Below are 15,220 nucleotides of genomic sequence, written 5' to 3'. Positions count from 1 at the left end.
TTAGCATTATATGTATAAACCATGGCTCTGGTGTTGCTCCGTTAGGTACCTGCGTACGGCAAAGATGACATGTAGCCTCATTCAAATCCCTTGGCAACTTTGAACCTGAAATACTGCTAAATTGGTGAGCTGGCATTCTTAGAAACTAAGTCTGTATATTAAAGTGTTGTGTGCATGCCCCTACATCAGGCCAGTTAACCTGTAGTAACCTCCCAATATTGCAACCCGTTGCCTCCGCAGCCAGGATAGCTCCGCGTGCATTTTCTTTTCAAAATAAAAGCCTGAAGATGCTGTAACAGCTGTTTGTTGTTCTATATTGTAAAAAACATCACATATGACTGCAATATTCGATAATATCAAATATTGGCCAAATCCTATAGCGGCTGTGGCTCAGAAAGTAGAGTCTGAAGGTCAGTGGTTTGTTCCCTGGATCTCCCGGCTGCATGTGGAAGTATCCACATTTCCAGATTCACAGATTCACACATGTCGGATTGCTGTTCCGTCAGTGTGTGAACGGCTGAACATAGGAATATCTTGGGGCGCTTTTGAAAGGAGGCGCTGTGTCGCTGCTGATGAACAAGTCGGCACCTTGCATGGCAGCCTCTGCCACCATTGTATGAAAGTGTGTTTTTAAGGACTTTCAGACTTCGTAAGACTAGAAAAACGTGACATAAACGCAAGTCTATTCACTATTAGATGCTCAGTATGATCATTTATAAGTTGGCCTATCACATTATTTTTGTATCTGCCTTCCGTGTCTTTGTATCTGTTCATCTAGCTCCGTCTCCCTCGCTCATGAAAGGCTCGACAGAGATAGCACTTTTTTCCGGGCTGACGTACACTAATGTACTAATGGATAGAGGAGATAAGGACAATGAGGGAGAGGAGAGAGGGAATGAGGAGTGGAGGAGAGAAGGGCAGTACACCACACACACACACACACCACACACTAACACACACAGATGAGGCGGGAAATCTCGAGGGAGGCAGATTTTGTGGGCATGCAGCCCATCTCGGTTGGGAGAGAGAGAGCTGAAGGTGACATACGAGTGAGAGGGAGCGGAGAGGAGGAGAGGAAGGCTACGAGACCTGAAGAGAGGCAGTGCAGAGAGGCACTAGTGGAGAGAATGGGATGATAATTCACTCAAACACCAGCACCGCTTACAGCAGTAATATTATCTCTGCAAGATTTACACACTAGTCGTTCCTCAACAGGCTCTTACAATGGCTACACACACACACACACAGTCACACAATCATTTATGGAGGATCAAACACGAGCACAAAAACACTGCTCCACTCACACAATTATATATAGAATTTCATTCACGTGTCCACAAAGCAGCAAGGACACACAAATAGAAAGTGTGGGTTCCAAACTACGGTTTCAAAAACTCTCAGATCACACTTTTAAGCATGTGTGTGTACTGAATGTGTGCAAGAGAAGAAGCTCCAGGCATGAATGATATCACTAATACACACACACACACACACACACACACACACACACACACACACAGCTACACAAAAGCCTGTTGTGTATTTGGAGAAACTAATAGGACATTATTCCTCTAACTTCCAGTTAATGGGATAAAGATGGAATTAGTGTGTTCAGGTGTTGCGCTCATCTGCTCATTATGAGTTTGCATTGGAGAGGAGAGAAACTCCCGTCAGCACACACTCACACACAAACAGGGAAACAGACAGCAGCCCGACCCAAGATTATCAATCATCTCTACCAGCCTGGTGTTTCTGCCATTTAACCAGGCTGAGCAGCCGATGCGCCGCTTCAATCATCGTCTGCCAGTCTAAATGCTAGTGCTAATTAGCATTCACATGCTAAATTACCTCCCATCCCATGTTTCCTGATTAGGCTTAATCATTCTGACAGCTAGTTTTACTGCTAAGCTTGCAGAGCCAATGCATTCACGGCCATCTCAAAGTCCAGGAAGAGATCCAAGGCGCTCTCATTCACTGGGAACTGAAGAGCTGGTATCCTGCTTGGGAAACTGCTGAGACCAGTGTGCTGAAAGTGGAGCGCAGTAACTGTCAAGGGCACATTTTAATGGCTGTAAGATGATTTAAAGGCTTCACAAATGCTATTTGTTTTTACTGACTATTCCCAGTAATTGTTTTTCTGAAACATATCGGATAGTTTTGCCTCTTTGGGCCTCTTAAGGTTCAATTGAATTCAAATAAAACCTGAGAAATAGAATCTGCTCAGTGCTGGAGGAAGTCCTCGGATCCTTTACTTCAGTAAAAATGCCAATGCAACAATGTAAAAAAAAACTAAAGTCCCACTTTATAGCAAGATGTACTGAAAGTATCAAAAGAAAAGTTCTTGAGACAGTGTCCAACTAATATATATACACACATATACATATATATGACATGATTAGATTGTTACCGCTAATCCTCCAGTGTGTAAGCAGCGTGTTTTACTACTGTAGCTGGTCGAGGTCTAGTTTAGATACAGTTAGGTAGTTTCCTAAACGGAGTTGGGCCCCTATCAAGGGTTGAAGGATAAATCTGAGGGATCATGAGACCATTCATTGAAGAGGACGGAAGAAAAATTGGCATTGAGTTTTTTTTTCTTTACTTTTTTGGACTCGAAGATATTTTGTTAAGTTTTGGCTTCTTACACTTATTTTGATGGAACAATGTGAGATATATGACAAAGCCCCCACAATAAATACAGCTTTCTAAGGGGTCATGAGTGAAAATGATTGGGATGCACTGGTTTAAAGCAACATTATGAAGAAATTGTCATTTTGTGCCATTCACTACACTGCATTTTAAGGTAAAAAAGCTACATAATGTTGCTTTTAATACTTAAAAGTGTATTATCATTTATCTTGTTATGTAAAACGTAATCTGTGAAGTAATTGCAGCTGTCAATTAAATCATTGTGTAGTAGTATTGTAAAACAGTACAATACTTTCCTCTGAAATGTAATGCAGTAGAAATTCAAAGCAGAATGCTTTAGTAAAGAGCAAAAACTTAAAGTACAAGCACCTCAAAATTGTACAGTACTTAAGTAAATGTATGCAAACTGGAATGTAATGACGCAAGTAGGCGTCGCCTGACTTAAAGTTGGAATTCATTATTGGATACACTGCTGAAGAGATGGTGGGCACATCATGACTCAATTCACAGAATATACACAGCTTATCATCCTGCTGAGGGGTTGTTATCATTAAGGGGGTTGGGGTGGGGGGGTGCTGTTCCTGGGGGGAAGAGGGAGATAGGTATGATGGGGTGACATATGTCACTGCTGTCACACGGAAAGTTGAGGAGAAAGCACGGAGCCTCTTGCCAAAGAACGAATTAGATCATCTCTGAGTGGGAGGGTGTACCATCGGAGGAGTGGGGCCGCTGAACTTCTGGTCCACCTCGCTGGCTCCGAGATGCCCTGAAGCCTAACCAGTCTCACTCGACTCCGTGTCTCAAGGCAGCGAAGTGCCAGCGTTGTGTCAATCAACCGGTTGGCACAGTTACCTCAGCAGCACTGCTCCAATCGCTCCTGTCACTCAGGCTATCTTCCAAGATAGAAAGGAAAGGGAAAAGTAATTGGATTCGCTGCTAGCAGGGAAATGATGAAATGACATGAAACCACCCCCCCTTCACCCACCACACACACATCCACGTTCACACACCTATACGCCGCTCTGGGTAAATCTCCCCTCACTCTCTTGCCGTCTTGCTCGCCTCTTTTTGTTTCTGAAATCTGGAAATACTTCAGGCTGTTGAGAGTTTCTTTTCATCTAGCCTGATGTGGCGAGAGCGCCTTGTTCTCCCAGGTAGACAAAAGAGGAGACGAAATGAGGGGAATGAAAGGATTTCCAGGTTTTTACTGAGATCTGAGGGGGGTGTTTTAGGATGTTTCTGGCAAACGGCACAGAAGGCAGCCCATAGTGCGTTTTCATGCTGTTAAAAGCGATCCGTACCCCACCTACACTTGGTCTACCTACAGAGTGATGCGCTGTGGTGTTAAAAAAGAAAAATGTACTCATGTTCTTCTTTGAAGTCCTGAACAAAGAACAACAATATATAATGTATAAACTTAAACATGCTGCTGCTGCTGGCGGGCATGTGACTGGTGGCTCTCCACGAGGAGACAGGCAGCCTGTTCTGTCTTCACACTGTGGCTGCGAGGCTGCATCCTACATCCAGTAAACTGTTTCCTTACACGCAATATGTCCTACATGCTTTGTCCTGCTTCACATCTTTCATCACACGTTCCTCTGTCTCGTGTCTTTTATCTGAGTCCTCAGGCTTTTATCATACATTCTATAACGTCCTTCAGCCTTCAACACCCTCCGAATCCTTTATCCCCCGCCTTCCATCCTGCACTATACATCCTACACTTAATAGCGCCTTCATGATAACCATGTTAAAGAGTAAAGACGATTTTGTTGCCTACACTTTTCTCACACCTAACGCCTGACATTAAAAGGTGGTAAACACGAAGTGAGCACGGTGGCATCCATTTTTACTTTGTTAGTCACTAAGCAACACTGTTCCCACGACCTGACATAGGTGAGCTGTACATTACCGTTTACAGTGCCATCTAACTGACAGTGTTGAGTCATTTGCAGTAACATTTTAAATCAAGGTCCACTAATTAGCTTTGCCCAATGGTTTCAACTGGAATGGTTGTCCTCAGCTGAGATGGAGTTGAAGGTAGGGTCACACGTTTCAGCATCAACATCGCAACGTGCACATGCACAATAGTCACACCGCAGGATGTGCCATGTCAAGTAAGGCAATTTAACAAATACATGTTCTGCTATAACTGCTTGATACAAACACAAAACTCACAAGGTTCCCATTTTCCAAAACTAATCTTCAAGATTTATCATATCAGGTATGTCTAATTTAGTCCATTTGGGTTTTTGAATACATGGAAGAATGTAAATTATTTTTTGAAAATTCCTGTATTTGTTTTGTTTTTTCAGATTGCAACATATAACACAGAAAACCAAATGTTATGGTTTTCAAATATTGTGCAGCTCAAGTTGAAATATGGGAAAACAGCTAGTCAGTGGAGCTTGAGTTAAGGTTTTTACTCTTTCCAGTGCCAAAGAATGTTCACGCTCAATGCAGGATGTCTCTTATTGTTTTACACTTATGCTACTGTCACACTAAGTTTGAGCATTTAGCAGCAGCACAGTCACATGTGACCACAGCGGCCACTGTGTAGCAAAAACCAAAGTCACTCTTTACCTGCTACAACAATGAGTATATTGTGTTTTTGACTTCTGATATTGGAAATAAGGCCCATTTGAAAAGAGCTTTACAGTTCAGATAGGTTCAACATCGCACAAACTTGTTTTCATCATGTGCTCCACAAACTAATCACGCTGTAAGACATGTTATGTACAAAGGTTTAGGGTCACAACTATTACTTATTTTATTAGCAATTAGTCTGATGATTAATTCCCAAATGATCTAATAATAAATAAATAAATAAATAATAAAAAATATCACATTCAAATTGCTTGTTTTGTCTAACACAAGTGAAACAATTAATCAATTATTGTTACTGTAAAATAGTTGCTGATTTATTTGATGTTGAACAGACCAACAGACTTATATTCTCCATCCACATCCTGCCATGTGTCTTACACTGCAAGGCGTACAATCTGCATCATAATCACCATGGTGTTATATCCAGATCAGCAATCTGACCGGTCAATAGCTACCTTTTGCTAACGAAGGCAATTCAGCACAATTCAATCAAAAATACTGTAATCAACTGTTCTGCACTGTGCCACGTGAAGCCAATAAAAGAAAGAGTCACAAGAATTTACCAGTGGAATGTTGATTTGCAGTCAGCAAGGCCAACTCATACAACAGTGTTGGAAAGAATCACACTAACTAAGCAACAGAGATGCTAGGTGGGTATTTAGCACATACGTGCTGTGTGCTTAGTCAGTGATGGCTTTCTGATTAGTCATGCTGATGTGAGGTGGCACAGATTCACCCCGGTTTACGTCACAGCTCTCTCTGTTGCCCTCACACACACACACACACACACACACACACACACACACACACACACACACACACACACACACACACACACACACACACACACACACACACACACACACACACACACACACACACACACACACACACGCACCCACACAGACAAAGACACCATCACTTATCCAATGGACTGCCTAGGTCTAAGATTTACACTAGCCATTATATATTCATAGATCAATCAATACAGGGAGTCTAGCAGCCGAGACGTGTCCACGCAGGCGAACACACATTCAGCAACAGTCACATTGCAGGAATTCTAATGAGCGTGCGCGTGTGCAGACATCGATACGCTGCAGCTTTACATTTCATTAGGCCAAGGAGCACAGTTTAACTCCCAATGAATAGCAATAAAACCACACAGCCTGTAACCATCTCTCTCCATCTGACTCAGCCCCTCTCCTCTCCTCTTTCGCTCTAATCCCAGCTCTACTGCCTCTTCCTCCCTCCAAATTCTGTTATGTACAAATCAACTTCAGCCGTTTAGCCGTTGTTCTCCAATTTATTTTGGATGACCTAATTTAAAGCTCGAACTAATCACCTCCCGTGTCAGACAAAAGAGACTTACCAGACACCGACAAATGTACAGGCCTCATAAACTGACTATAGGTCTTAATGGCTGCTGATTTATCGCCACCGGTGTCCCGTCTCGCCTTTCTCCTGCTCATACAGACGACTGCATGCTACTGCAGCATCTGCATTGATCTGTGCGAGGACACCGGCAGCCTCCACCTCCGTGTTCACCTTCCTCCCTCCATCCCCCGAGCACAGGAAGACACGCCGGCTGAGGGGAAATGGGATTCCGATCAGCGGGATATCATCCAGGATCTGCTGACCCCACACGCTGAACACACACACACAAATCATCCATCGGCGCACACACACGTCAGAACAGGGGTCAGGCGCAAGGACTAGTGGGCTAGGTTTCAGTCGACTTAGCAAAACACCAGAGACAGGAAGCTGTGTAAGGAGGCATGTGCGCGCGCCAGGGAGTGTGTGTTGTGCCCATTATCATAGCCGATATAAAAGCAGTTGACAGCAGCATTACTGCAACAGATACTCAGCCGACTACAGGAACACACGGGCCCTAATGCTGAAACTGTCAAACTCGTATCAAAGAAAAAAAAAACGCAGCAGCTGAATGTTTCAAAATGCCTTTTTGTCGGCTTTAATGGAAAATGACAGAAAGTGCGATGTGAACACAAAGACGTCCAAACAAAGACGTCACCATGTGAGCACCTACAAAATGATGGATGACTTCAAAGTGGGGACGAGCTCTGGGGAACAGGCTCGAAAACTTTTCAAAGTTAAACGCCGCTGACAGTGAAACGTGGATTCTTTTTTTAAATTTATTTTGTGTCATCTATGGATTTTACGCGATTATTTTTATCCTCAGGTAACCGTTTTATTTAGTCTCCGGAGTACCGGTGACACGGACACTCTGGTACGGAGACGTCCCGCTGAGGGGAAAAGTGAAAAAACACAGTCAGGATCTCAGATGAAGGAGCAGCTGATTGGCAGACACACCGTGAGGTCTACTCAACATGGGTACTTGAGGAGCGCACACACATACTGTAAACCCCACAGGCAAACACTCAGAGGGACTGCGTGCTGCGTGTATGCTGAACATGCTGGGAAATTACTACTTGCCTGTGATTGAGGACAGCACACAACAAATGCACAGATCTACACACACTCATACAAAAACACACTTAACATGGGGCTTTCACACATAAGAAATCATCGTCACACACCTTATAGCCACTCAGAAACACTCCCTGGCTCTTGACAGCACCGTGACTAGACCACCAAACAACACTCTGCAAGATAAAACCCACACAGCTCGGCTTTGTCGAACAGCATGAGCTCCACACACCAGCAGGTACAAACACACACCGCACACACACACACACACACACACACACACACGACCTCGCTGTGTAGGAGAAAACTGGCATCGCCGGAGCTGCTGCCTTACTTTTTCCTTCATCGTACTATATGTGTCTTATTCGCTATTTTTTTAAAAAAGCATTCAATGACAGTGTCAGAGCAGTAAAAAGCCATTTTGAGACAAATCACACACACACACACACACACACACACACACACACACACACACACACACACACACACACACACACAGTCACAGCTGATGTCTGCAATGAGATTTCTGATGACAAAACCATTTGTCAGCGATGCCAAAACCAATGACCATTGAAAATACATCATAAAATGACACAAAATTGCTTCAAAGTGAAAATGGATTTCCGCAGAGCATGAAAACAGACACACACACACACACTTAAGTTTTTTTTACTCCAGCAGGGGCATTTGAATCCCCAATTTAGTCACATTTTATTCATTTTATGTCAGTTTTCGCTGTAATTTATGTCTCACATCGTTGACAATGTATAAGAAAGAGCCAACAACAGAAGCCAGAAAATACACAACAAGAAAGGAGGACAGAAACTGTCAGCTGATAATGTTACAGCTGCAGAACAGCACTGTTCCTTTGTGATGATGTTTCTTGAACAATTTACACATTCACTGTAAACTTAAAAAACATATTAATGCCTAAAACATCGGTACTTTTATTATGTGTACATTTTTCATCTCAATTAATCACATGTTTATGCTTTTTCCTTTTCTTCCTGTCCGTCAGTGTTTTATAAAGGTTCTTGTGCATGTAAAAGATCAGAACAGTTCACACTTAAGCATGTAAACCTCTCTAGTAGTGACCCAAAATAAAATTATGAACCTGAAAATGAGCATAACATGTCTCCTTTAAATACGTCTGAATAGATTAAAGCAATCTTTTGCATAAACCTCATGTTTTTATTCAATTATTACGTGGAATAAAGTTAAGGGCAACTTCTACATAAACACACATAGGTGGGAATTACACAGGGGACAGAGGGGTCCAGACCCCCCATCCTGCAAAAAACAGAGGTGCCCCCCTCAATAGCCTACATCATTGTAAAGATATAATATAAATAATATAATATTCACTGAAAACAATTATGCTTATTAAAGATTTTAAAGAGTGGGTCCCCCCTTCATATGCCTCACAGTGGTTCTGTCCATTGCCCCAACCCCACACCTCCACACCTCCACATTGTTGCTAGAGGAGTTTCTGGGAGTGTGTCCGTGGTGGCTGACCTCTAGTTAGTAGCTTCTTTGTGAAACATTACTTAAAACAGAAGATGTGTCTGACATTTTGATTTACCTCTACCACTCAGTAGAATATAACACATTTACAATTCTAACCTGACTGTGTTTCTTATCGGTCCATTACCTCTTGCAAATCAGGGCAGCTGCACTAGTTAACCCTTAAGTTATTTACCTTTCAATTATCCAGCACTACAGCAGGTACTGAATGTGACCCTTAACTCCGAACTTATGTGATGGAATTACAACATTTATATGTAATTTCAACACTTAAAGTCGATGTTAGAGGCGTCGTTATGTTTTTTGAGTGGCTGTGTCGTTGACTTTTTCCAGTTTGAATTGTTTCCAGTCCTTTACTCCAAGTTAAAACATTGATGAGTCATCACCAATGGAGCTGTGATGGCTTCACACCACAACAGCAACACACCCTCTACTTTACAGAGCAAACTGAGCGCACACACTCATGCACACACACACTCTAGGAGGCCTACCTTCTTCATGCGTCCGCTGCGGGTGCCAGTGAACGCCACAGTGTGTCCGCGGTAGTCGTAGGCCGCCACAGATGTCATGCCGTCGTCCTTGTCCACGTAGAGCGGGATGCCCTCGATGGCGGTAGTGCCCCCCAGAGGCTGGTTGAAGTCCTGGCCGCAGAAGTTGTCGTCTATCTGCAGCGGCTGGGGTGTCGGGGAGGATAGAAGGAGAGAGAGAGCCATTAACTCAACTATTAACACTTTTTAAATCCCTTTTCTCGTTAAACCAACATTAATTCTTAAAGAAGGAGGAGGCTTTCCATCTCCTCGGCACTTAGAGCACGTTTTATGGTGCTGGAGCGAAGCCAAGCTGCTGCAGATTTAGGGAGGAATGGTGAGAAATTAATGGGCGTCACTGGAAAAATTAACTTCATTTTCCTCAGCTCCCTTTTTTGGTTACTTTTTTGAAAACTGATAGACAAGAGGAGACAGTGACATTCGTCTTGCAGTGAGGACAAAAGGCCCGATCAAACTGGTATCCAAGTGAGGCCTCTGTGATTGATGCCTTCCCCTCCATCTCAGCCTTTGATTATTTCATAGTACATGATGTCAAACCAAGCAATTAAGCATCTCAGCATGGTTCGAATGGATGAACAGTTGTTTCGCTAATGTTTTAAATATTGATTTCTTTGTATACAGCTTTGGCAGCGTGGTTTCTAATAAGAGACGAGCCAATACAGGGAGTGCATCAGATGGAGCTGGAGTAAACATGGAGAGGGGGGGAGAGAACACGCGAGCAGGACACCGGCGGAGATGACAGAGAGATGACAGGAAGTAAATTATAGGTCAGATTAGCATATCATAATCAAAGTGTCTGGTACAGGCACATCGCCACGCTGATATGTTGATATGTCACGCCTGATTTATGAACCTGTGCGTATGTGTGCGTGCGTGTAATAGGCATGTCATTAAAAGCATGTGATAGCTATGTGCGCATCAGGAGGTTCCCCCCCCGACTCTGACATGTGTAACGGAGATAATCGACAGCAACTGAATTACTGTGGCGACCTCACACACACACACACGAGCACACATACTGAGAGGCACTGAAGGAAATACACAACTTCAGGTCCACACAAGTCTGGGAGGAGATTACACAGATGCTCGCTCATACACACAGTGACATATACGAATAAACATACAGTACACGGGTGGAGAGTACATGAGCCAAGTTTCCATCCAAATGTAGAGCAAATGTTAAAAGAAAACGCTCTTTAAATGCACATTTACATTACGAGGTGGTTCATGGAGATACAGTTTGAAGCTCTAATTACTCATTCCGGTGCCACTGCCAGTTTTTTGACTGTCCAGCCAAATACGTTAGAAGCAGAACAGCAGTTTTGTGCTTTAATGACTTTGTTTCCTTTCAGAGATTTTCATGACTTAAAATATCCTGACATGATATACTGGAAGTGCAAAAGCAAAGTGCAGTGAAGTTCTACCTGGGAATTTATTACATTTACATACTTATTACATTAAACAAGTTTAAAGTTGAACTATATCAGTAATTAAGAAAAATTCAAGCAATCCCAAGTATTGGTTTCCTTGATTTTTGTAGTTACTAACCCTTTTTTTAAGATAGACCAGGAATGAACTTTTCATGACAATGACATTTTCAACTTCAGACAAATTTGCAAAGCCAAAGCCAGACTGTAGGATTCATAGGACAGTATGACATTTCTGTTTGTTTTCTATGTTAATTTGAGGGAGGTTACTGTCTCCTCATTGGCCACACACATCTGACATTTCCATCTGTTGTTATTTTTCATCTCTTCAGTGGATGTTTAAGTCACATGCTTCATGCACGACAAGATTTATTCGCCAAGTATTTACCCTTTGCACTTTGTCACATTTAAGCTTTATTGACTAAGCACCTTTTCCCCCTCGGCCAAGAGTGACAAAAAAAAAGATTGCAATATCCATTTGCTCATAAACGAGCTCACTATGGTAATTCACACGCAGACACTAACTGAAAATATGAAGCAGAAAAATGTAGATTAACATTCACAGGAACAAAGCACACGCACACACACACACACACACACACACACACACACACACACACACGCACACACAACCGGGCTGGACCCTCCCACACTACACAAATGAACATGCTAGCTTTCTCTTGTTCATTACAAGACGTATTGTCTCCATAGAGACTAATCAATCACCCCATCCCTCCAAACCAGCAGAGCTGTCAGGGAACGTGTGTGTGTGTGTGTGTGTGTGTGTGTGCGCGCGTAACTGTGTGTGTTGCAGGTTGACGAAGGGTTGAATACAAAAAAAAAGCCCGTGGCAGAATTTTCCTGCCAGAAACGCTGCAAAGTTGAACTTCCAGAACAAAGTGAGAGGAAAAGGGAGAGAGGGGGAGAGACGTACAAACAATGCTTCGGCTTTTGTGCGATTTACATAAACATGTTCTCAATTTTGGAAACTGTTTAGCGAGTTATTTGAGAGGAAGAGAGGACAAAGGAGGAAAACTAGAGCAAGTAAACAGAAAAAGGAAAAGCAAGTGAAGTGATGCAGAGGAGATGGAGTCAGATATGATGAGGAGGGAGTGAACATGTGGAAATCAAGACAGGGAGAGGAGGAAGAAGTGAGAGAGAGTCTGGCTCGGTGACAGCGTGAACCCTGGTCTTGGGTTGCTGCCACTGATCCCCTTGTTTCCTCTGATAAAGACAGCAGAACTTCCGCTCATTTCCTCTCTCTCTATCTCCTCTTTCCTTTCATCCCTTTCTCCTCCTCCTCTTCCTGCTCCTAATCCTCTTCTTCACTCTTTTCTCTTTTTCCTCATTGCTCTTTTTTTCTCTCAAGGTTCACAAAGACCGGCCAGTGGGAAATCAAGTCCGTCCCAGAAGGGTTGCTCTTTTTTTTTTATTGCTTTCACGTGTCTGCAGCTCTTTCCTTCCTTTGTTCCCTTTTTTCGTTCCTTCAAGAGCATCATCAGGGCGATGATCCTCGAGCATTTACAGGTCACGGGATTGTTGTTAGGAACGACTAAATGTAGCTGCTAGAGGTCTCTCCACCGAGCTGAGAATAAATAATAGGGCACAAAGAGAAGACTTATGAATACTGAATCAAAACTGGCCTGCCATCCTCTTTGTGTCCGAACCAAAACTTTTAAAGAACACGACTGCAGTAAAAATGGTTTATGGCAGTCGCTGGTAATAACAATAATAATTTAGGCTGGATTTATTTATGCCGGGGCGCCTCGTACTTATAAACTAATCTGCACTCCCAGTGTCTGTGGAGCTCACACAGAATGTGAGATCGCCATCTTCCCAGCGCTGTTGCCGGCATGCTGAGGACGCTAATGGTTTGTTATGTTTAGCCTGACTTGCATCATTACCATAGAGTCAACAGCTCAGATTGAGGCACAGTGGAGCGTTCAGTCGACGTGTTTTCACTGCAGACAAATGTGGCCTCACACAGACCTGACATCTGCTAGCTGTTGTGTGCCTTGTAGTCATGTAATTCCTACGGCGTGCCTACTCTATCATCCCTCCACAGCAGCTCGTTGAGGAGGCGCTTTTTCAGCCGCTAATACGGACGTGACAGAAGAGCCTCATTTAGAAAGCACAGACTTTCATCATTTTGATCACCTTCTGTTTGTTTTTCTGTGTCTCGGACTAAAAGTTATAGGTCATTATTAGTGTATAAGAAGCATTTTTAACATGTGATGCATGTCATGAGGCCCAAAGAAATCCTGACTTACATGTGATCATCATCACACACACTGAATGCAATCCATTTACACTGAGAAACTTCATGCATCTGTTTTAAAGATGTAAATGTATGTGTTCCTTCGAGATGCTCGTGCAAGCTTTTCTCCTCCCAAAGTGGAAATAAGTCAGTCAACAATGGCAGCTGAACTTACAACAAGACTAAAGTGATGTCAAGTGTGAGCAAGACACTCAATAACAAGTGTAAGTGGGGCCTAAGACCATCCCACACTGGGCCATCTTGTCCCACTTTTGTCAGATATGTGTTCATTATCTGGATATTCAACAAAGACTGTCAATAGGTTTTCAAACAAAGGTCACAATTAAGATTGATACGGGATGAAAGTTCATTATTAGGCATGCAGTTAAGGCCATTTGTAAACTTAAGGGGACATTCAGAACAGGACATCTGGTCCAAACCACTTCTGAACAAAACAAAATTGTTAATAGGGTACATTTATCTCACATTACCAAAAACTACGGCTGAGTATACCTGACACAAACCAGTATAAGAACCAAGTTCTGAATTGATAAAGCTCTGATTCAAAACAGAAACTCTTCAAACAATTAACAAAGAGCAGTATGAATCTGAGCAAGAATTTCAGTTTTCCGGTACAAACAACTAGGACACTCAATAACCAGCCTCTTTTGGGCTGTCATTTACTGTTGGTCACTTCTCCTAAGGATGCACAATATATCGCTTCAGCAGTGACAACACAATGTGCACATGCGCAATAGTCAACATCACAGAATGTGCAATGTCAAGTAAGGCAGATCAACTCAAAAAGTAATTCTACAACTGTTGTGCTGCTTTATACAAATGCAAAACTGTGCTCAGTTCTCATTTTCTGAGAGAAGTCTGTCTAATATAAACATCATTTCAACTCTTTTAAGGGTTCTTGGATAAGTCGGAGTTTGATGCTATAGAGTAACATGCACGCATGTTTTTCTAATATCGTGAAGCCTAATTTGTGCTCTCACATTTTGTTTAGGACACTCTAGATACCCCGTCATAATATCAAACACACTATGTGTCATATAATCAGGGTGAGATTTGATTGTTGAAATTCATTATACTCTTCAAACAACCATTTACTATGAGTAACTTCTGCCATTGTGATTTTATTTCCACCTATACTTGAAGAGGTGCACTGTCCTCAATAACGGTGCTGATTTTTTCAATCACCTGGATAGTTAAGTATTCAGTAAAAGTACTTATACCACACTGTGATAATAGTAAAAGAATAATAAGTATTATCAGCAAAGTTTATCCAAAGTACTTATTCTGCAGTAAACAATGTTGCTGCACTAATGTGTGTGTTACAGTTCACTCCTTTTAAAGTTGTGCTGATTTGAATTACTTTATCTACTGTTGGCTAGTTTAATCTACAGCAATGCATCATACTCTGTTCTGTTCTGTGAGCTCAGAAGAACGGCCCTGTGCTCAGCTCTGTGATGATGCAGTTTCCTGCTAATCCAAGAGGGTTTTTAAAAAGTTTGCTTAGTTTAACAATGAATGAAGTCGTAAAGAAAGACTTCATCCTTTGGTTTATCAGAAACACATTTTAAATTTGAATTCTCCAGATTTAATCCAAGAGATTCTAGAAGTTTATTTAGCTGAAGAAGTAGGAGATTTTCCTCATCCCGTAAAGTAACACTGAATCCTTCAGTTTATCAAAAACAACTTTTAAATTCACCAAATCTGCAGATACACTGGACGGGAAGAGTATGGATATTGTAATATAATAA

The 15,220-nt window shown here is 42.3% G+C and overlaps 1 protein-coding gene across 2 annotated transcripts in view; it reads right to left on the bottom strand.

Moving 5' to 3' along the window:
* Positions 1 to 15,220, bottom strand: part of LOC311265858 (plexin-A1-like) — a 326,362-nt gene that overhangs the window by 207,637 nt on the left and 103,505 nt on the right. For both annotated transcript variants that reach the window (XM_084367924.1, XM_084367925.1), the window contains exon 4: positions 9,711 to 9,893. In XM_084367924.1, the coding sequence (XP_084224050.1) occupies positions 9,711 to 9,893 (183 nt within the window). The remainder of the gene's footprint in view (positions 1 to 9,710; positions 9,894 to 15,220) is intronic.

This window comes from Pagrus pagrus, assembly GCF_965226575.1.
Source record: "Pagrus pagrus genome assembly, chromosome: 11".
Classification (NCBI taxonomy): domain Eukaryota; kingdom Metazoa; phylum Chordata; class Actinopteri; order Spariformes; family Sparidae; genus Pagrus; species Pagrus pagrus.
This window is presented reverse-complemented; position numbering and strand designations above follow the sequence as displayed.